The following is a 23,022-nucleotide window of genomic DNA, read 5'->3' on the forward strand; positions in this document are numbered from 1 at the left end:
AGCTTGAATTCTAGCTATTAGATATTGTTCAGATTCGATGATTGTTTCGTATACTTCATATAGCCCCACATAAAAAAATCGGAAGGATTTGACTCAGGTGATGAAGGCCAACAATTGGGTCCACCCCCACCAATCCATTTTTCTCTAAAACTTCTGCTTAAGTAATTTCCTCCCGCTGTAGCAAAATGAACAGATGACCCATCGTGTTGAAACCACATGTGTTGTCTAATATTTAACGTATTTAATTACCTGCAGACTTTTGTTTAGAGGCAAATTTCTACAACACCGTCAATTATAGCCCCATAAAAAATAACCAGGCAATTTAAAACAAAATTTATCAAAATTACTTCAGTGGCGTAAAAAATAGGGGGATAAAATTGACAACTAACCCTGACAGAGCGCCACTGGTTAAATTTCTCCAAAGATTGTTTATGTCAAAATATTATTTCATTAAGGAGCATATTGGTCACCAAATTTGAAAAAAATTAATGGCTCTCTTGATTTATGGCAAATTTTTTATTATGATTTGAAATTTTGAAAACCCTATATCTCAGCAACTAGGCCCCGTAAAGGTTCGAATTCATATTTCAAAATTAATCATTTATTGAGATATCTCTGTGGTAGAGCATTGTCGGTCGAATATAGAAACACCCTGTATATGAGTACAGGACATGTATGTATGCGTTCTATTCAAGGTATAATATAAAGGATGTGCCATTTAAAAAAAAATAGATTTTGTTATTTACAAAATTCGAAACTCAACAGTAAAAAAAGACACCCAGTATGATTCTAAACTCGATAATCATGAAAATTCCATAAGTTTTGTGTTAAAAAATGCATCATTTTTTGATTCTCTGCATTTAAATTTAACATTTTTAGGATTCCAAATACATGGATGTTGTCTATAATTGTCAATTAAATTTAAACAATTTTCCGAAGTCCACTTAAACACCATCAAGCGGCAGTCTGTCTACTGTCCACTCACTCAATTTGCAACAATGTTGACAAATGTTTCACTTTGTTTCATATTACCCTTTGATTTTTACCGCTAAAAACGGATTTATGCAACATACTACAACTTATGTTGAATTACAACACCAACTTTATGCAACGCAACACAACATATTCCAACAAATATAAACATTTTATGTTGTAACAAGTTTTTGTTGTATTATGTTGGAAAATGTGGCTCCAGAGTGGACGCGCCTTTATAATCATAAATTGAAATTTGAAACATTCGAACAATATTGAAATATATTTTTCAGACTATGTATCAAGATGGTTATTTCGTGAATTTCTTCGCTCCCGTTAAGCAAGAGCCGATACCAAAGTATTTGGTATTCATACTAGATACAAGTGGAAGTATGGATGGACAGAAGCTCATCCAACTTAAAGACGCCATGAAAAATATTCTTCCTCAGATCGATGAATATGATTTGATTACTATAATTGAATTCGAAACTTCCGTATATATATGGGATCTTAATGCAGGTAGGACAGATATTTTTCGAAATTTTAATCCGGAATATCTGCCTTATGGGTACATTGCTGATAAATTCAAGGTAAGAAATAATATTTTGAGAATTTATTTAGCAAAAATATATTAATAAGATTTATAAGTATCAGAGAAAAATATCCAATAGTCTATCCAGAAACCCAGCAAAATCAATTTTTATATTCCAACTTTTAATACTGTTCATCGCTGTACGAAGCAATATTATAGTAGTAATATTTTGATTTGATTATAAATTTCAGCGTGAAATGGATGAACCACCCTGTATAATAAATAGGTGGTTATATTACACAATTTTCAATCCGTAACTCCAGAACTACATCATCGATTAAAATAACAAAACAATGAGGATCAGGAATAAAATAACCTTAAATCAGAGCCGGATTAAGCTAGGGGCCTGGGGGGGCTATAGCCCCGGGCCCCAGGTCCAAGAGGGCCCATCATTTGGAAATCATTCTGTATTTTTTGATGTGTTGATACAACAAATATAACGTATTGATATTATTTTGTGAATTTTTTCGGGTTTCCGAATTCCTTAAGGGGGCCCCGTCATTATTTTAGCTCCGGGCCTTATAAATCTTAATCCGACCCTGCCTTAAATTATACAGGGGTTTCAAAATAAGGTGACCCCGTCTCTAGAATACGTATAAAATTGAGAAATAACTGTAGTTAACTAAAAATTTCTTAACACCGAAACTACTGGCAACATTGTTTCGTACCAAGTAGTATTGAACATATGTTTTTTAAGGTTGATATCTATCACAATTTCAACTTAACATTAATCATATCTACACCAAAAAGGTACTCTCACTACTCTTCTATGCTTTAAGCTGTCCCAAGTTTTTGGTCAACTCTGCTTATAATTTGAATATTGTATCTGAATCTGTATTGAAAAGAACATCCTAAGGGTATGCTTGGGAGCCGAGCTTCAAATGTGTGAACAATACTCCAAAGATCTGGGCCTTGTAAAAGATTTGAAGCTGTTGCGGAGTGTATAGCTTTTTAATCTTTAAGAAGACTACAAGTTTCTGTGAAGCTACCTTAGCAAATTAGGCAACGTGACTATGCCAAGGCATATTGCTCCTAACCTGAACCCCCAACAGATGAATTTGTGGTGATGATGATATTTTATATTCAGACAGGACCAAATCCTTTTATTTTATTTTATTGGGGGTAGCTGATGTGAACAATGACACCAGAATGTTATCGTCGGCGAACTTATATATCGGATTTGCAGTTTGGTCAAGTTTGGTCCAGTGAAACAATCTTTTTGAACATTTTTTTACTATCCTAGCAGAGAGCTGAACCTAGTGGGTTTATGCGTTGTCATTCGAATCACATTTTCATTTCATATGTCAACATCAACCAATAACATTTTGTCCCCATTGTAGCTTTATAAATAATTTCTTTCTATCAGCCCCTCCGTAAACATTAGAAGACCCCATACGTTCTCTGCATCAAAAACAGAACGTACATAAGAATTCGTTGCTTTTAGACGATTACTCCTGCAGCTTTTCCAGCAACTGAAGCAAATGTTAATAAGTTGAAATCAATGGTTGATGCAATGTGTGCGAATGAATTAACAAATAGCATCGGTGCTTTAGAAGTTGGATTATTAGCGGTGTCTAAATTAGAGGAACATTTTCCGAAAAAATACAAATCGGTCTTAGTATTTTTAACAGATGGTATTCCAGTTGTAGGAATCAGCGATACGCAGGTTATTATTCAAAAAGTAAGTACTTTTGTTTTCCATTTTTAAATACGTGTGCCCCGGAGTCTCCTTTTCTTAGACAATTTCCGACAGTAAGCCGAAACCTACAAAAGAGATCGGACACATTTCTATCATTGTCACTGGGGTCCTTAAGAAAAATTTTAAATTTAATTTTTGTGATCACAAACGCAAAGAAAACATTCAAAAAATACATAACATTTAGATGATTAATAAACCCATAATCAGATGATGATGAATATGAAATCGGTAGACATTCACCCACATCTCGAAATGATTTTTTTACCGATGAAAAGGAGTTTGCGATAACAATAATTAGAAGTGTAGTGGTGAGTAGAAAGACTCAAAAAAAAACTCATTTTGCTTAAACCGAATCAATTAGGACTGAGAAATGATTTGATGATATCATCGGTGGTCGCCAGTTTTTGGTTGTCCCGAACGCTCGTTGTCAGTTAAACTGATTTGGACACATTTGAATCCTGCTGCCCAAAATTTCACGGGCGTAAATGATGAAGCAAAGTCACCGTATATAGTGTTCAAGAAATATTTAATGATAACTCGATACTCAATTTTTCCAATTTTCGGAAAAATCTTCATAACGACTGATTCTCATTTGTCTTATTGTTTTATCAGAACTTTTGGGCTGAATCACCGACAATTCCGACAATTTATTAAAGAGATTGGAGAAAATGACTTACCTTATCATACTGCTGTAGGTTGGCTTAGTTGTGGGAAAGTCCTTCAGCCCTTTTTTGAACTTCGAGCAGTGATCGAAATTTTTTTGAATGAGAAGTCCTCGTCCTCTTACTGAAGTACAAAACAACGCATGGCTGTGGAAGTCAGCATTCTATGTTGATTTGACAAAACATGTGAACGAACTGAGTTTGAGATTGCAAGGAGAAAACCAGCATCTTCCTGATTTATACACTAATATTAAATCATTCCGGAAGAAATTGATACTGTTTCAATTACAACTACGAAGTAAATGTTTTTCACATTTTAAAACATGTGAAATATTCAGCCACACCACTGAGACTGAGTTTCCTATTGATTTTACCCTACTCTAGCCCCGGAACTTCAAATATAATTAGGAACAAATATCAAAACTCATCTTTGTTGGAATTTTATAAGAGTCTTCCACTGACACAATTTGATAATTTGCATAAATTTGCTCGTCGGCTGTTTTCTGTTTTTGGTAATACTTATTTGTGTGAGAAGACCTTCTCCAAAACGAAGTACACAAAAAATGTTTACAGATCTAAATTAACTGATGAGCATCTTAAATCTCTTTTAATAATTGGTACAAGTAAAATTAGTCCACAACTACAAACTATTGTCAGTGGAAAATCTCAATTACATAAATCTCATTATGAATAGTTAGCCCATGACCATATCAATGTAGATGTCATATTAATAATTATACTTCAGTAAACTAAATTTAATTTGCTATAAAAAATATGTTCTCTAAAAGGAGTTTTCAAGTATGCTAGCTCTCCGCGGGCCGGACAAAATCTGTCCGCGGGCCGAATGTGGCCCTCGAGCCGTAGTTTGGAGACTCCTGATCTAGACTGTCAAATATTTTTGAGTATCTCATAATCCATTCATCTTTGGCGATAGAAAACGTTCAGAGCGTCTTCGAAAAACCACAACCGTTGAAAATAGACGTACGTTGTTAATCAGTAAATGTGATCGACGACTCAGGGGCGGTGAGATAGCAGCTCAGATCAATGAATCTACAGATCTGCCTTTGAGTACTTCTACAGTGAAAAGAAAATTGAGAGAAGTTGACCTTTCTGGAAGAGTGGCAACGATGAAACCTCTTTTAAGACGTCAAAATGAAATTAAGAGGTTGCAGTTGGCTAGAGAACATAAAAATTGGACACATGAAGAGTGGGAGAGAGTTTATTGAATGATAAGTCAAAATTTGAGGTTTTTGGGTATAAAAGTATTTGTGCGCAAGTTAAAGACAGAATGGATGTAATATCCATGTTTAATCCCGACTGTAAAACACGGTGAAGGCTTGGTGGAGGTTTGAGTTTGTTTTGGACAACTAGAGACCTGGTAAGAATCGGAGGGTTTTGAAGACAAAAGGCTATAAAAATATAAAAGGGAAATGTGGTATGTGTTGGCCAACACTTGATCTTCAAAAAATTTATCTTCCAGCATGACGACAATGATCCTAAGCATTCCTCGAAGCAGCTCAAAGAGTATATAAAAAAATTTGAAAGGAAAATCGTACTTCGCAGGACATATGAATACCAGCATCAAATTAACAATAGTATCAGAGGGACTCCCTAGAGACGTGGATTCATTGCGCGAGTTATATAATCGCTTTCATAACGAGTATGGTATTGGTTCAGCCAACAGGTCTTTCTTCTCAAAGAAAAAACTTCTTCAGCTTCAAAAAATTAGGGAAAGCTATAGCAAATATCATTCCAGTAGCACTCCAGGTAAAAGTAAAAATTTTTAGTTGAAATGACGCGATCAGAGAAGCCAGCACCCTCTGCAAGACTAAATGATAGCATGCTCGGCCCGTTTCTTATTAATATTCAATCCCTAACACACAAAATAGATTAACTGGAGCGAGAGAACTCTTTTACTGGAAGAGCTTTATTTTCCAGAAATTGTTGCCGTCACTGAACATAATAAAGAGCCTATTCTTGTCAAAAATTATACCATAGTAGCCAGATTCAATTGAACTAATTTATCTCATGGAGGTATTATGACCGTGTCCACAAATAACGACGTTTCCGAAATAACAGAAAGTATTCGAATTTTCTATCGACTACCACAAGACTTATGACCTCTTTATTGTTTGTATTTACAGGACACCTGACGCTGATGTGCATACTTTCTGTCACAAACTACTGACCTTACTGGAGTCCTTACTTCTAAAAAGCAAACTTATTCTAGGTATATGGCGATCTCAATATTGATTATTCCAGTGTGTGTGCTGATTAGGAATGTCTTTAGTCATTTTTTTATTCTTTTGGTATGGTCATACATAAAACGGCACCAACCAGAATAACTTAGATCAGTTCTAGTACTATGTCGTGTGATCGTATGATCCAGAATTCATTAGTCTGGCATTCAATTATCTTCCTGCAAAGGACATTCGATCTTTATCTCACCTAAGGAAATTCTCGGATAGTGTCCAAAAATTACGTGAAACTATACGGAAAAATTTATCATAAGACAATAAAAGCTGCCAAAGATATTTATTATAATAGAAGACTCGCCAATTCTCGTAATGTTTTTAAAAAAACCTGGACCTTTGTGAATGGTTTGAGAAATAAATTTCTTCATCGAGCAAAATCCCTACTTCACCTGATAACCTCAATAATTACTTTGTGTATGTAGCGAAATATTTTCCAAATTCTATAACTCCTCATGATCCGCTTTCATATCTTCCTGATGCTAATGCTTCCTTACATAATTTCTTCTTTATGCCCGTAGTTTTAGCAGAGCTTCGTTTTACAATTAATGACATCAAAAAAAAATAATCATTTGGAACAACTGATGGAATTACATTAAAAATATTTTCGCGTCTGCCCGGTTTTAATCAACTTACCACTTTTTCACTATTTCTAATTGCCTTAAAACGGCTATAATCATACCTCGGTATGAATTATCGCCCAATTGCACTTTTTGCCACGTTATCTAAGATCATAGAAAGAGGCTAAATTTCTGTCTAAATATAAAATTTATTAATTTATTTAGTTATTTTCAAATTTGTTTTTCACAAGTTTTTGTCTACAAATTCTAACAATTTTTTGACAATAAAGTATTTCCCTCTCTCAAAGTAGTGATTTGGTCGTCATAGACGTCCGAGCTCAGTTGATATGAGACAAATTGGACAGAGAGGTCAGAAAGCAGTGTCCTATTTCTACTTCACATCTTTGGAATAGCCCGAAGAACGAATGGAATCAAACAGACAACAATTATTTGTCGAAATTGTCACAGGAAATACCAAAATTGTGCATCGAAATAATAAAAGCAAAAGGGGTTACATCGATTAATGAAAAATTTAAATACATAACAATTATGGACTCTATTTTTATTATTACTATATTCTTATCTATATAAATATCAAAATCGATCGTGTTGTTTTTATTTGTTGTGTATCACACAAACTATGAAGTGGGCAAAAACTTTTGACCTGTAGTGTATATTAATATTCAATGACTTATAAATAATTATTAATTATAATTTTACAGATCACAGATATCAACAAAGCAAACTATGATGTTCCCATTATTTCACTGAGCTTTGGATCTGACGCAGACTGGAATTTTTTGGATAAATTAAGCAGAGATAATCGAGCAACAGCTAGGAAAATTCCTGTTGGAGCTGATTCTTCTGCTATATTACAAGATTTTTATCAAACAATCTCACAATTGACTTTAACTGATTTATCTTTTAAGAATGTACCCAATACGGCACTTGTAACTAAAACCTACTTCCCATTTTTTTTCAATGGATCAGAAATAGTTGTAGCAGGAAAAGGTAAATATTCTAAGCGTTTTTGTTTACAGATCCTTACTTCCTTTATGTGTTCCTATAAAACATCATATTTTTAGGTGTTTTAGGTAATGCAACAAAACCTATATCAGTATCAGCAACAGCAAAACAAGGTCAAAAAGAATTCGAGGCTAAAATCGGCGTCCCCGTTGCCAGGTTAGAAAAGGTTTGGGCATATTTAACAGTGAAACAACTTGCAGAAGAGTACAAGAAAACAAATAACAATTCGCTCTTCAAATTTGCAACTGAAATAGCTATGAATTATTCATTGGTAACAGAGTTTACTTCACTAGTTGTGCTTAAACCAAATATCGATGGGGTTACACCGGATATTGAAGACGCTTTCATTCCTAATGAGTCTAACGAATTGCCGATGTGTCAAGATCTTTCTAGTACGTTCAAGTTAACTAATACTTTATTTTGAAAGTGGTATATTTATCGATTTGTTTTTATTTGTAGGCGTTCTTAAGACGACGGAACGTGATGATCCTACAACTACCTCAATACCAACGATAGATGATGACGCTCTATTAGAAGTAATTATTGGTGTTACTGAAACTCCTGCAACAACTTTAACTCCAGAAATCACAACGACCGAATCTACAACAACAACTGAACCTACAACAACACGTAAACTAACATGTAATGAATCTATGTACGGTTGCTGCCATGATGGCATTACTTTCTCTTTAAGACCTAATGCTGATGGATGTGATCCAATTCCCAAAGCAGGTGAGTCCGTTTTTCGATTCTATAGTATACAGACGGTGTAATGATTTAATTTAACTGCGCGTGGTATTCATAAAGGACATTTTACATGGTGTTAATAAACAATTAAGTTTAAAATGTTTTTTACTTTTCAATAAAGGCTCATTTTTTCATTTACGTTCACTAGCACAACTAGTTATCTAAAAAGTTTTGCTACAAAAGCTCTACAGGGTGTTCCAAGACTTGATGCGTTTCTGAGTTATACGCCTTTAAAGTTGCGAAATCAGAACTTATATTTAAGAATATTTTCTTAATTATACATTCGAACATCATGATTACTATCTGAAGACCAGGAGAGACTCATGCCCAATGATTAACAATCCATAACTTTTACAGGGACGGTTCTGAAGAAAATTGTCATAAATTATAATTATTTATTATAAATACTTACAGGAGGTCCCCTCAATTAAATACAATTGATTCATTTTTTGGGGATATTATAAAAACTTTGTGTATGCAGCTTTAGTAAACACAAGGAATGAAATGATCGATAGAATAAACTATCATTGTGACGCTATAAAGCTGTGATATTGATTTTATTTGATAAGTTGTAGGCTAACCAACCAAATTTTTCTACATTTAAATTTTTTCCTTATGTAAGTAACGCGATGTTCGTGTATTTACAATTTTTATCTGTTAAAATTTAAAGGGGGGCGAATTAAGAAGCGGGTCTTACAAAGGGGGCGTTTGGTCCAAAAAGTTGAGAAACACTGGGCTAGGTGAAGTATGCTTGACTGCTTTATTCTTCTAAAAAATTGAAAACAAAAGCGCTTGTAGACCTGAATAATGCTATACATTTTGACGAATCATATTTTGAAATCATTAATGAGTTGTTTATTGTCTTAACCCTGGTTAGATTATCGATAGAAGCGATTGGTCGTTCTGATACCTATTTGTGCACGACTGATGCTATTTTGAAATTTTTGTTTCAACAATTGAGCGAAAATGATTTACGTTTGGCTTCTAGATTGGAGACCGCATTAAAGATCTTCGGCAAAAAGAAATGAGTGCCGTATTAAGCTAATTACAGAATCCTTATATTGAGACTATTCTGAAAGAATGAAGAACAACTGCGAAAACTGAAAAAGAAGGTGAAAGGGAAGTTGGGTCGCAAAATTATTCCTTATCCATTGAGAGTAACAGAACTGATTCATTGTTTAAAGAAAAAATCTGCGTTTGCATATTTGTGCGGGAGAAAACTTGGAGATGAAACTTTGGATGAATCATTTTTTTGTAATCCGAGGAAGTAATTTCATTCCAACTACCAACAGTCACGCCACGACACGTGTTGATCTGTGGTGTACTCATAGAGTGTAGGTAAACTTATTTCATTATATTTCCAAATGGAAATGTGGTGAAAGTTTTATTTAATAAATTTATTGAAATTGTTGAGATTGAAGTAAAGTTAAGAGGTTTAAAGTTTAACAGTTTGTATGTGTACGATTTTTGATGTATATCATAAACATTTACTTGATTATTTCGCCAATATGAAAAGAGATTTTTATGTAAAACAATAATTTTAGTTCATGTGCGAAATGCCGGGGTCACGATAATATTTACTGTTTTCGAGAAAAATGGAAAAAACGTTAATTTTGTACATTTGAAATTGAATAAAATTTTTTGCAGGAGTAGGACATTTTGACATTTCATTTATAATGATATATTTAACGTCTCTGTCAATTTTCAGCTCTATGCGAATTTTGGCTAAGTTATGACTTATTTTTGTCTATTTTGACTGGACTACGATGATTTGACATGCTAGAAAATCCACAGCGTCCCAAATTGATACCAATATTACCAATTTAATAAAAGTGTCTTAAGAAATATCAAGAATTCTTAAGGTATCTGGGATTTTGTTTTCAATGTTGTTGCCTGTATGTACCACTAGGAAAAAACACTAGTTTCATCCTTTTCATTCATCTTGAAAGCTTCTATTGTTGTTATTGTTTTCTGTATGTTTATGCGATTTTCTGCGATATATAATCGTATCTTAGCAATAGTATTGTGATGTTTTTCTTATTTCCCAATTTTTTAAACGCATTAAAATTCACTACCTTTATAATTACTTGTCTATTTCTATTTCGTTCTGATCACTATAAATTTTAATTATAAACTAAATTCTGGCTACAAAACAAGCGCAAATATATCAGAAAAGAATTTCCAGTATTCTAGAAAGTATACAAACAAACAATAAATAAAAGGCCTTCCTATAAATCATATAAAAAACACAATTTAAACATATCGTCGCTGCGATAAAAACAGACATCAAACGAATTCCGCTTTCACCTAATCAAACCGAACAGGATCGGCTTCACGGTCCATGTAGTGGAATATTAGAATAACCTACATTTTCCCTACTTACATTGATTTGTAAAATTTATTTTTATGTGCAGAAAGTTGTTCTCTACCTCAAGATGGAGGATCATGCAACAACATTACATTTAAATGGTATTACAGTACAGAAAAACACGGATGCAAGCTGTTTAAATATGGAGGATGTGGTGGCAACGATAATCGATTCTCATCTAAGGAAAATTGCCAGAAAACTTGCGTTGATCCACAAGGCAAAGGTAAATCATCTCCTTAAATAAACAAAATTATTTCAGCGAACAGTTGCTTACTTTTAAAAAGCTTAATGCTTGTTTTTGTTATTATATATTAGTGTTTCTTCACTAATTTACCTGTTCTTTCCCTTTACTGTTTTATAAAATGATCGTCAGTGAAACTAATCTATTAAAAATATATTTATATTGTATTTTCTATTCAATAATTCAACATGCTATCAATTTATTATTTTTGTTTTGTTCATTTTCTAACTTATTTAACTGGTCCCGTCATTCCTAAACCATATTGGATTGTATAACGTTGGAGCTCGGCAAGGAGGTATCCATAGTTTGATCCTCTTTAACTAAATTGTTAACAAAATATTGACAAGTCACTAGAAACGTTTGGCATTGATAGTAACTCGTTGGTTTTTTTGGTAAGAGATAGGGATATTTTTATGATATATATAGAGGTTTCAGAAGTGTTCCTGACATAGGAAAATTTTCCTGTGCAGGGCTTGGATTGTGGTGTATCATGATATCGATTGAATTAATGGAAGCAATAAAGGACTCGATGAACCAAACAGCTTTATGGAAGGTGTATTATCCTCTATCGTCGGCCATTTGGCTGGTAAACTAGTTCACCAGGCTACAGGAAAACCGCAAACGATCGACAAGATGGGATTTAGAAAGTTTCCACCTAATTGCGATGGGGTGAATATTGATGAAATTGAAGTAATTTTCTGAAAGGTCTTTAAAGGTCGTCATCGGCAGCCAATGGGGGGATAAGGAAGTTTCCTTTTAGGTTTAGAGGAAAGGGGTCTCCTAGTGGTTATCCCGAGGGGAAAAAGAGTGTCTTTAACAGTAGATTGGATCGGAATTTTAGGTTTTCTAGACGGCTTGTAATAAAGGAGTTATGTCATTATTGACATAAACAATGTTACTATTCGATTATGGGACGGATGTAAGTTTTATACGTATGAAGTAGGGTAAGAGGGTGGATTTGTCTAAACTTTCTTCCGAGCATGTTGATGAGAACTCCTAGTCTCCATACTCTGTTCAGGTTATCGCACATCAACTCTGAAGATATCTAGACGCCCCCCCAAAGCATTAAGGTGCATTCACGATGTAGAAGTCGTACGTTCCGAGTATTTGGATGGTTAAAGACGATGGCTTGGTTTTTTTGAGAATTGAGAGGCACTCCCCATCATCTGCACCAATCCAAAAATTGAACAGATGCCGATATCGCCGTCTATAATTGGACATTGAAGGGTATCATACTTCAGGGAGGTGAATGGTTGAGATGAGCAATAATCAACTTTGATATTTGTGAAACGATCATTGAGATTGAATTTATCAATTTTATCATTGGAGATGGCAGTTGGATAACACAAAATATGAAAATCTCAATTTATAAACGATTCAATAGTAAATTTTTTGTTCGCTTGTACTTGCCAGGAGGGGTTTCATATTTAAGGGTTGAACGATAGTCCTTTGGAAAATTGGGGCTTCATTTTTCACTATTACGCTTCCTAATCTGAGCAATCTGTTGGTGAAATCTTTCTCCTCTGAAACTGCATCCAAATAATTCTAAATAAGATTGAAAACAATGCAATTCAAATAACATATTACAAGCTAAGGTCTTATAAGATTGGAATTCTTCAACTGAATGTTTGTAGTTGTCCGACTTTCTGTTTCATAGGATGTTCCTATATAAACTTTCAAAGGCATATGATGCTCTTTTCTCCATCCTTCCAAGTGAAGTTCCAACATTTTGGTTCTTGAAAGCTCTCGAATTTGAAATATAACGAACAATCATTCTTTAAGTTTTGCTTCACTTCACTTCATTTCACGGGAATTTCAGCTGATCTACTAAAGTGTCATTGAGTCTACAGTCCTGGGACTAGTGTAACAATTTCAAAGCCAGCACAGATATTTCACTAATTATCTTCTAACTTTATGCTTTGGAGTAACATGTGCTTGTTTATTTCATATTTACAGTATTATCAATGGGAACTGATGACCATTCGTTTCCATTGAAAAACAAAAATGTATTTAGTCGCCACTTGGTAGGTAAATTGGAAAAACCTAGTTCCACAGTAAGCCTAGAATCTTATGACAGAAAAATAAGTTATTTGTTTTGAGAAAAATACAGCTAGCATTGCCTGCAGATCCGTGGAAACTTTCACATATTTTTGTGAAAGGTTCCACTACTGAAAACGAGATCCAATCAGTTGTGCCTTTGTTTTGGAAAGATGCAAGTCACTACTACATTCGAGAACGACTTCCTCTTCGAAACTTGCGCCCGGTTCTGGTTCGTCTGTGTCATAATTATCTGTTCGACAATATTTTTATGGAGGTTTAAGAATCGGTTTCCTGAGAGCCTAAAATTTATCTTGATCGTCAATTTTGAATCCGAAATATAACTTGTAGACTTTCCCTACAAGTGGGTTCATTGCTTTTCGTAGAGTTTTCAGTGTCATCTCAGCACAAAATCAAAAACTGTTCGTGTAGTTCACACAGGATCGTAACGGTATCTGTGCTTGTATACCAGTTTGAAACATTTAATATTTTCTAGAACATCGGGATTCAAGAGTATCGAAAACTTTTTTTGTATACAGGGATCTATCAATAATTAGATGGGGTACGATGAATTTCGAAATTACATGGGTTTTGATGGGTATCTCCATCATTTCAGGCACTGGGGGATCGAGACTTCATAGATTGGCGATATCCCATACGGTATTGCCAAATTATGTACAATTTTCCTAAATGTCGAACCCTATTATGTATAAAGATAAGTATATTCTCACACCTGCTTAGAGCACGTTGTCTGGACTCCGTTAGGTGATAGATACTACAGTGTAAAGGTCGATATTAGGGTTAAGTAGGTAAGATTTATCTACATAATGAATGTGTTCGGCGGAGAGGATTTTCCGCAGAACAGTGTAGAATAAAATACTTTCTGCTGATTAAATATCGAGGTCTATTCAAACTTATCTTGAATTTTAAATACTTTGTATCTATAAATATCATATACTAAACTTATTTTTGTTGAGGAAGAAATTTTTTGTCACTGATTTACGATGTTATATTCTGATTTACCTCCTGGGTACTGAAAAAATTATGCTACCTTCTATTGTCAAATAAAATGTAATGTTATCGATTTTTTTAAATTTCCTTCTAATTGTTTTTAGAAAGATGTAAATTACCTATTGATTTGGGCTATGGTCACAAACCAACACTTCATTGGTTTTATAACAAAACAAGTGGAGAATGCGTAAAATACATGTATGGTGGTTATTTGGGAAATTCTAATAGATTTGTTAAGAAGTTAGAATGTTTGAAAATGTGCAATCCACCGGGGTTACAAAAAACTTTAGTAGGTAAGACAAATCAATTTCTAATAAGCATTACGCTTTGGCTAGATACACCATCACCATAGGTTAATTTCGAAATAAATTCTTGCCTCAACCCAAGGTTATTGGCAACTTCATATTATATAATTTCTTTTATTCACACCTCGGAACGTCGTGTCCCCTTAGACAAGAGCTCATCCTGCAACATGTTTGAGATGGTGTCTCTGTAAAAATTATATATTGTTAACCATCGGCATAAGCCGCCACTGGCTTTCAGATAGTAGTGTAAACCTATTTATTCCGTCAAACACACTACACGAACATACATACGTAATCATCCATTGAAAATTCATTATGTTTATATCTATAATTTAGAAAATATATTTAAATATAAATTCCGACTCAGAAACGAGGGGTGGTATGAGAAAAATTTTGTGCAACAGCATTAATTTTACGTCATCTACTCACTCCCAAAATTTTGCATTAAGTCCCGGAACATCCTGTATAGGGGAGTTTAATTATTTTTTAGTTCACACACATAAACAGAATAACCTGCATTTACTCAAAAACGAGAAAATTGATAAAAATTCCCACAAGAAAATGAAGAGACGTAAAATTAGTTGACCTATGTACCTACCCCATCATTGATACACGTCTTCAACTTCATCTTTCATCAAACTCCATCTAGAAACCTTCAAACATCAAGACCATGATACGGTCGTGCACTGTTTTGTTGAAATCAAATTCTGGGATGTTTTCCTTATTATTTGGATCCGAAGATATTCCAAATATGGCTGTTAAGTTTCCGCGAATTATATATCAAAACTTCAAATTTGGATTTTTTAAAAACAAAAATTACAATTATAATATATGTTTATTGAGCAACGTTAGAACAAAGAATGAATTATGGAAAGAAATACAGTTTTTATTATCTTCTAGGTTTCCGCGAAGTCATCACATTTGTTAAATGCTGTCAGCTGTTACTTCATATGTAACTCTTCCCCTCTAAGATGAGAACTTAACGGAGTGGTGTTCGATTTTGGACTCTTCTGGGTATTTTTTTATTGAATTTTATTTCTTGTTTTGGTTTTTGCAGCATTTTTGCTTTCTTGATGTTCTTCTTAAAAATCCATCCCAGTATTAATAAAATTATGGCTAGTAAAAATAAGCTACCAGAAATTTTGGGATAGTGGTTGGATATTGGAATTTTTAGTGGTATAAGTTGATTCGTCATTCTGCTTATTTCATGAATATCTTCCAAATTGATTTTTTCCATTTTGGGTGTTTCGTATTCTGCAATCATATCGTATTTTTCCGTAATTGGCTTGGGAAGAAGTAGTGGTTTTCCTCGTTGTATTTTGACGTCGTTGAAGAATTTTTTTGCGTTGATTTCTATTTGACATGACTTTGGTATTTTTATTAGTGTAGGTATTTTTACTTCTAGGTATTTGTCTGTGTGGCATTTGGAAAAAACTTTTTCCGTGTTTTTTTTGCTGGAATAATAATTATCTCGTCTTGTGTGATTTGTTCAGTAAGTGATTCTTCTAATTTTTAATTTATTTTTTGGCAACTTTTAGTCGATTGGTTTTCGAGGAGCTGCAGGGTGCAATTGTCGTTAGGAGATGCAGAAATATACATTTTCTAGGAGTGGACAGACAAATTGGTGATTCGAGTTGTTTCGTGCCAGATAGGAGTATTTTAGGGAGAATATTTGGTTGTTTTGAATGATGGGGAAGAGGTGATATAATTCAAGGACTTCGGCTTTGATAATTGGTACATGTATAGCAAAAATTAATTTATTATTAGCAAACGAAACTTGAGAGCTTAAAAATTGGTAGTATGTTAGAATGTCTTTAAATTTTGTAATTTAGTTGTCAGGATAAATTTTCCTTAAATCTTCTAGCGTTTTTTGTAACTCTTGACTAGGGATAATAGAAGAATGAAGTGTGTTTAGTTTTGCAAAAGCTATGAAGTCTTCCAAATTATCTAAGAATGTGATAACATTTTGACAGTATAGATTTATTTGTGAAATGATTGCTTGAAAGGTTAAATACTAGTGTGATTCGGTGATTGATTTTTGCACGGTGATTTGAAATTTTTCGAGAGTGTTTGCAAAATTTTCTTGATTTTTGATGAGATGCGAATTATTACATTGTAATTTTTTATAAGATTCTTGTAAAGTGAACTTTGTAAGTTTAATTCCATAATCATATTTTGTTGGTTTGTTTTTAGAATTTTTATTGCGTTATCATATCCATTACCGTCATCGGTATCAAGTGTACCAAACTACCATTTTTGTAGTTGACCGACTTCGTCAAAAAAACTGCTTTTATTACTTATATGACCCGTTTTATTAATTGATCTGATGTGAGACTTCGATTTTGTTCTCTTAAACATCGTACATGTTCAATAAGTGTGGAATGAAACCTCTCCACGAGGCTATTTGAATTGCTGTTTCTAGCAGTTGTGAAGTTCAATTTTGTAAAGTTCGCAATATTTTTCAAGATCTTTATTTTTAAATTCCGTACCCGAATCAGCTGTTATTTTTATGGGCAATCCATAAAATTAAATAAGCATTCTACTTAGCTGCATCGACAAAATGTATCTATTACGGTTAAGTAAGTGTTTCCTGAAATTTGAAAACGATCAATATGAATATGTTGAAAAGGACGTGAAGTAGTTGGTGTTAGGTTGAATTTTATTAATGGTGGGTTTCGATCGTATTTGTTTTATGACAAATTTCGCAATTATTCACGTATTCTACAATGTCATCGGACATTTTTGGCCAATAAAATCGTTTACCAAGTGCTATTTTCATTTCGTTTATACCGCGGTGGCAAGCTTTCGTTTCATGATAAAATTTGAGTTTCTCTACTTTAGTTAAACGGTGTTGCTTTGTATAATTTTGAAAACAGAATTTTTGAAGTACGATTGCATCGTGAAGATTCTAGGTAAATTGCGGTGTTTGAGGCGATGTGTTCTTTTACAAAATTTATTATTTGGATGGAAGAAATGTTTGAAGGTAGTGTAACATATAATCTAGTATTGTCGAAAATTTTGGCGATCGATTCTATTTCTCCAGTTTTTATGAATATTTGGTTCTTATATGAGTTTAATACTCTTTCAGTAATTGGAGTAGAAAAAAATAGGATTCTCTGTCGACGTATGTTGAGTTTCAATGTCCAGATTCCGAGTTTGAATCTTGAAGTCTGTCTGATTCTTTTTGTATGTCTCGAACTAAATTTGTTTATTGATTTACGGTGTTAGTGGGTCCTATATTATGCAGTATTTCCTCGAGGTCGGGACTAGAGAGTGGAGGAATTTTGTCAGGATTTTGTAGGAAGTTTTCTGTTATTTCATCCGCATCTCCTACTTTATTTATTATTGATTCATTATCCATAGCATTCAATTTTATGCATGGATTTATAAATATATATAAAAAAAGATATAAAATCAGTATTATTTTGTTTTTTGAGAATTTAAGTTCCTACGTATGAGACGTGTTTTTGCATTTTTTCAAAAATGGATGTTATACGTTTTATGAAGTCTATATGTACTCTATATATATTTTAATTCGAAATTTTAGGTATCTGTAAGCAGCCCTTAAATAGAGGAAGCAAACGTTGTCAAAAATTTAGCACTAATTTCTATTTCGATATATCAATAGGACAATGTAAAAAATTTTGGTTTAACGGTTGCGGCGGCAATGACAATAGATTTGAAACGTTGAAGGAATGTGAAGATTTGTGTGTTTATTCTGAAAATAAAGGTAAATTACAATCAATCAAATTGACCTTCACCATGAGGTGATATCTAACAAACATAAGAAATGAATCAAATAGGAATTATTTTCCAAATTGAACTCTTAGGGATGCTCGTTAAATCTGAAGTGTCTTTCGATGAAAAGTATTTTTCGTGACCTCACTCTATTAAATTTAAGTCAACACTTTTACCTATCATTTCTGCTCCAACGCTGTTTGGTAGACTTGTTGAAGACACTAACGAACTCTGTTTATACACTGTTTAATGGCCCGGAATGAGCTGACAGAGAAAAAGGCTTTGGAACCATACATAATCCGACCCTGCTAGAGTGAGGAAAACCGTGGAATTTTCAATTTTTTATCACAAAAAAATTAGAATATTATAATACGAAATCGCTTGCAACAAAAGAGACATTTTATTTTTTAAATTTTTTAGTTATGAAATTTATTTCCAAAAATCACTGCCTAACATACAAATGAGAAATTTACATGTATTATAAAAATAGAAAAAAAATCGATTTCAAAACGAATGATGCTTGTCAACGCTCAAACGTAAACTTTATGTTTTTTTGTGTTATAAAAAATACTTACATCACTATTTTCCGTTAATAAGCTCTTTATTGAATGTTCTTTGCAATAATTGAAGAAAATTTGAAAATTTATTCTCAAAAGCTACAGTTTTTACGAAAAAAGCACTGTGCCGGAAACTTCAACGGCTCCAATTACAACCCCTACTTTTTAAGAATTGAGTTCAAAGAGCTTGAAGGAATTTTTATGATGCAAAAGTTAAAAAAAATAACAACGTGCAATAAGAAAAATCTCACTATTAATATCTGAAACATTTTTTTCATATTATAAATGAAATTTTCATTTTTTAAACAATTATTTTTTCTAAATAAGAATTTCGAATTGCTCAAATCATATATATGTACATGGCTACGATTAATTTCGATTAGGGCGCTACTGAAACGGTTTAAATCTTATATTTATTCAAAACAATGTTTTTGTTATAAACCAAATCAATTTTCAAACAAAAGACTAACTGATTTTAAAGAGTTTTTCACTTGCTTCATAATTTTATCACAATTTACTGTAACTTCTACAGTTAATAAAATCACTGCCGTTTTATTAAGCGATCGTCGAATGAAAGGACATAAAATAAAACTACGGATTTGCGATTACATAAATAAGAGGTTACATATGTATCTGCAAGGTGGGTACCATTCTGATGTTTGCAACCCATGACTATTCTAACTTTGTTGACTGCTGTCCGGAATAATTCTGTTGTAGTTGAGGAACATAATTCCCAGTGGTTTTTCAGCCATATTGCTCAATATTGCGAATGTTTGGACATCTTCATCTTCAAACGCAATCTTAATGAAACTTGGGTACACCCAAGAAAACGGGAACATTCGTTTCCGAACAATAAATTATAGTGATTATTAATACCTTTTGATGCCTTAACTAAGAAAAATAGTAAGCATTCGACCATTATTGAAGCAGTCAAATATGATGGACTATATCAAGAACTATTGCTTGGTGTGAAACGATTTCAGACATCCGAAGAGATGATAAAGAAACTGCGTACGTTGAGGAAGAGTCATTATATTTGAGAGTTGAACAAAATGAGAAAAACTATCAGAAAACCATCAATTCACTTATATATGTTTTGATGATATAATATATGTGATAAATGTTTCAGGGATTTGTCAAGCACCACCTGTCAGGGGTTTTTGTCAATATAAGTACGAATCTTGGTACTACAATAGCAGTACGTCAAAATGCCAACCTTTTATATACAGCGGATGTGGAGGCAATAAAAATAAATTTAAAACTAAAAAGGAATGTGAAAATGTTTGTTTGAATAGTACGTAATAAATATTATAACTTTTATATTAATATATTTTTAATTATTTATTTATATTTTTTGTTTACTTTACATTCTAAGAAAGTTTGTGATTTGAAAGATATTAAATAGTTCAAATATTTATTTTTTCGAATTATTTTTTTACTTTACTTCCTTGTTTGTTTTTTTTATATGTAAGTGAATCCACAATTTTGACGTACTCATAATACACCTTAAATTATTTTAAAACTCTTTTAAAATTGATGTCATTATTGTTTCTGATATTCTATTTTGATTAAAAGAGCTCACTTGAGCCACAATAATTGATCAAAATAAGCACGAACACATTTTACATTTTACACTTAATACAGAGTGTAAAATACAAAAAGAATAAATTCATTATTTGGGTTACCCTACATATTTATGAAAAGTCAGTTAACAGACGAAATTTATATTATAAATTGACATTCTTCAACGTAAAATGCCATTATTACATTCAACAAAGCTCGTGTTATTTCTATTCAAAATATTGTCATTTTCAATTTTATTGCAACGATTAATATTAAATAAAACAAAATTATTACAAATATTCACTATAACATAATAATATTTTTGGTTGATATTCGTTAAAAATACATACTTCAAAGTATTTCCGTAGCAATGTTAGTTTGTTTATAACACCTCATCAATTTTTTTTGTAATTATAAATTAGCAGTATTACAGTCATTTCAATTCTGAAAAATTGTAAGACAATAAAAGCTACCAATAATATTTATTATAACAGGAAACTCACCAATTCTCGTAATGATTCTTGAGAAACCTGATCCATTTTACAAGGCGTCTTCATCGAGCATAAACTCTACTTACCTCATTAAATACTTTATGAATGTGGTCAAAAATTAATCAAATTCTGTAACTCCTTCTCATAATCCGCTTTCATATCTCCCTGATGCTAAAGCTAACTTACACAGATTTTTCTTTATGCCCGTTGTTTTAGCAGTTTTAGTTTAGTAGTTTTACTACGTTATCTAAGATCATAGGAAGATTGGTCATAAAGGGGCTTTTATCATTTCTGTCTAAAATATAAAGTACTTACTACCCATCAAATTGGATTTTTAATTAACAAATGTTCAAATGATGCAGTCCACTACAAACACTTTTTGCGATTTTTCTAAGGCTTTAGATTGTGTTAATCATGATATTTCAATCAACAAATTGCAATATTACGGTTTTAGGGGAACACCTCTTGCATGGCTTAAGTCATACCTTACCAACAGAATGTTTGTTAATTCATTGATACAGTTAGTCTTCATTCTATCACCTATTGTTGTAGTCATCTAATAAATGAATTTTTTCTAAGAAAGCAAATCTTTACTTTTGAAACATAACTGGCGCTGCGAATAGGATACTGTCTGTAGAAATACACTCCTTCAGCGCGGTAAAAGTCTACATTTTCCTTCAAGAAATTAAGACGGTATTCGAATTAAAAACAAACTCCGGTGAGTTAAATGACAGTGTGGTGAAGAAACTAACTCCAACCCGATTATTCATTCAACGAAGAAAACGGTTGTTCTAACGAGAAACGGCTCAAGTTCCTTCAGAGAATTCGAGATAAGGAAGTAGGTCGCAGATGATTCTCCAGTGTATCCTCCTGAAGTTTTTTTCTTCATTTTCTAATTTATTGGCTAATAATTATTTCCGAATTTCATAATATTCATATAATAACAAAAGATTGATTCCAATTATAAATATATGTATAATTTAGCGTCAAATAATTTACATGTCAAAAAGGCGTGATCGATCCAGATCTCTATTGTCTGTAAAACGAAATTCAAACACAGATACCAAAATGTCTACTCCAATTACCCAAATTGAATTAACTATGGCAAACAATATTGTCCCAACATATAATGGTGGTTCTAAAGATTTAGCTTATTTCTTGAGACAGTAAATCTACTTTGGAAAATAACTCGTGCGTCGAGCACAATAAATAGGCTGTACACGTTATAATCTGTTAGTTCAAATTAACAATCAACAATGCCCGACTACACCAATCGCATGGTTTAAGTTATACCTTACCAACAGAAGTCAGGTTGATACAACAATGTCTTCTTGAAAGCCAATAGAATGTGGAGTGCCCAAGGCTCAGTATTAGGCCCTATTTTGTTTCTTCTGTTTATAAACAAAATTGCCTATCTGAACAACAGTAGTAAAATATTTCTTTTTGCATACGATTCTTGTTTCTCTTGGAGCAACTCTGATTTAACGGCACTTCATAGGACCTAATCACCTTTAATCATGATGCGATTCTGTCTCAACATTTCTAAAACTGAAGTTTCATCATATAAAAATACATTTTAGCCTTTTTTATTAAATAACACCACTATTGTTATCGTTGAATCTGTAAAATTCTTAGGGATTATATGGACAATTCCTTGAAATTCGAGTTACATATTTACGGAAGGGAAAAAAGAACAGCGCATGAGAAAAATTTTGACTCAGCAGTGGGTTTTAAGACGAATATTTTTGATTTTACACGTTTTTGTCCTTACACTTACTTGTCGTTATTTCTAAGTTTGTTGTGATTATAATTTTAAGGAAAGGAAGGCGATCATGGATGTTTAGAAAAAAGAAAACAGAAACACGAATTAACAAGTATTTTGTAGTAAATACAAGTAAAAAAAAAACAATAATTTCATTTATTTAAAAATTTTGTTCTCATTATTTCTGGACTCATGATAATTAATTTATGAAATGAAAAATGCCTTCAAATGACATGAATTGATGTTGATTCACGTCAATTCATGGGAACACATTTTGGTTACTTTAATTAATTTGTCCATAATAATGCGCAAAATTCCTTTATAAATATACAAGAATTAAATGCAAAAAACCCGAGTTCGCTACATATTTCCTGTGAAGAGAAAACTCTGATTCCGACGGAAGAACGGACGGAAAAAAACGCTAGTAATCGCAAATTTT

At 32.8% G+C, this 23,022-nt stretch overlaps 2 protein-coding genes across 2 annotated transcripts in view; one reads left to right on the forward strand and one right to left on the reverse strand.

Moving 5' to 3' along the window:
- The window catches only part of LOC130446821 (ionotropic receptor 25a), a 97,278-nt gene extending 93,232 nt beyond the window's left edge, over positions 1-4,046 (reverse strand). Inside the window, exon 1 of the mRNA XM_056783304.1 lies at positions 3,941-4,046. The gene's annotated coding sequence lies outside the window, so the exon portion shown is untranslated. The remainder of the gene's footprint in view (positions 1-3,940) is intronic.
- The window catches only part of LOC130446820 (inter-alpha-trypsin inhibitor heavy chain H4-like), a 31,333-nt gene extending 11,231 nt beyond the window's left edge, over positions 1-20,102 (forward strand). Inside the window, exons 5-13 of the mRNA XM_056783303.1 lie at positions 1,266-1,562; positions 3,009-3,245; positions 7,460-7,748; positions 7,823-8,155; positions 8,223-8,495; positions 10,925-11,101; positions 14,272-14,460; positions 18,020-18,202; positions 19,897-20,102. Coding sequence (XP_056639281.1) covers positions 1,266-1,562; positions 3,009-3,245; positions 7,460-7,748; positions 7,823-8,155; positions 8,223-8,495; positions 10,925-11,101; positions 14,272-14,460; positions 18,020-18,202; positions 19,897-20,069 — 2,151 coding nt within the window. The 3' untranslated portion in view covers positions 20,070-20,102. The remainder of the gene's footprint in view (positions 1-1,265; positions 1,563-3,008; positions 3,246-7,459; positions 7,749-7,822; positions 8,156-8,222; positions 8,496-10,924; positions 11,102-14,271; positions 14,461-18,019; positions 18,203-19,896) is intronic.
- The last annotated feature ends 2,920 nt before the right edge of the window (positions 20,103-23,022 follow it).

Source organism: Diorhabda sublineata, chromosome 7 (assembly GCF_026230105.1).
Source record: "Diorhabda sublineata isolate icDioSubl1.1 chromosome 7, icDioSubl1.1, whole genome shotgun sequence".
In the NCBI taxonomy this organism is placed as follows: Eukaryota; Metazoa; Arthropoda; class Insecta; order Coleoptera; family Chrysomelidae; genus Diorhabda; species Diorhabda sublineata.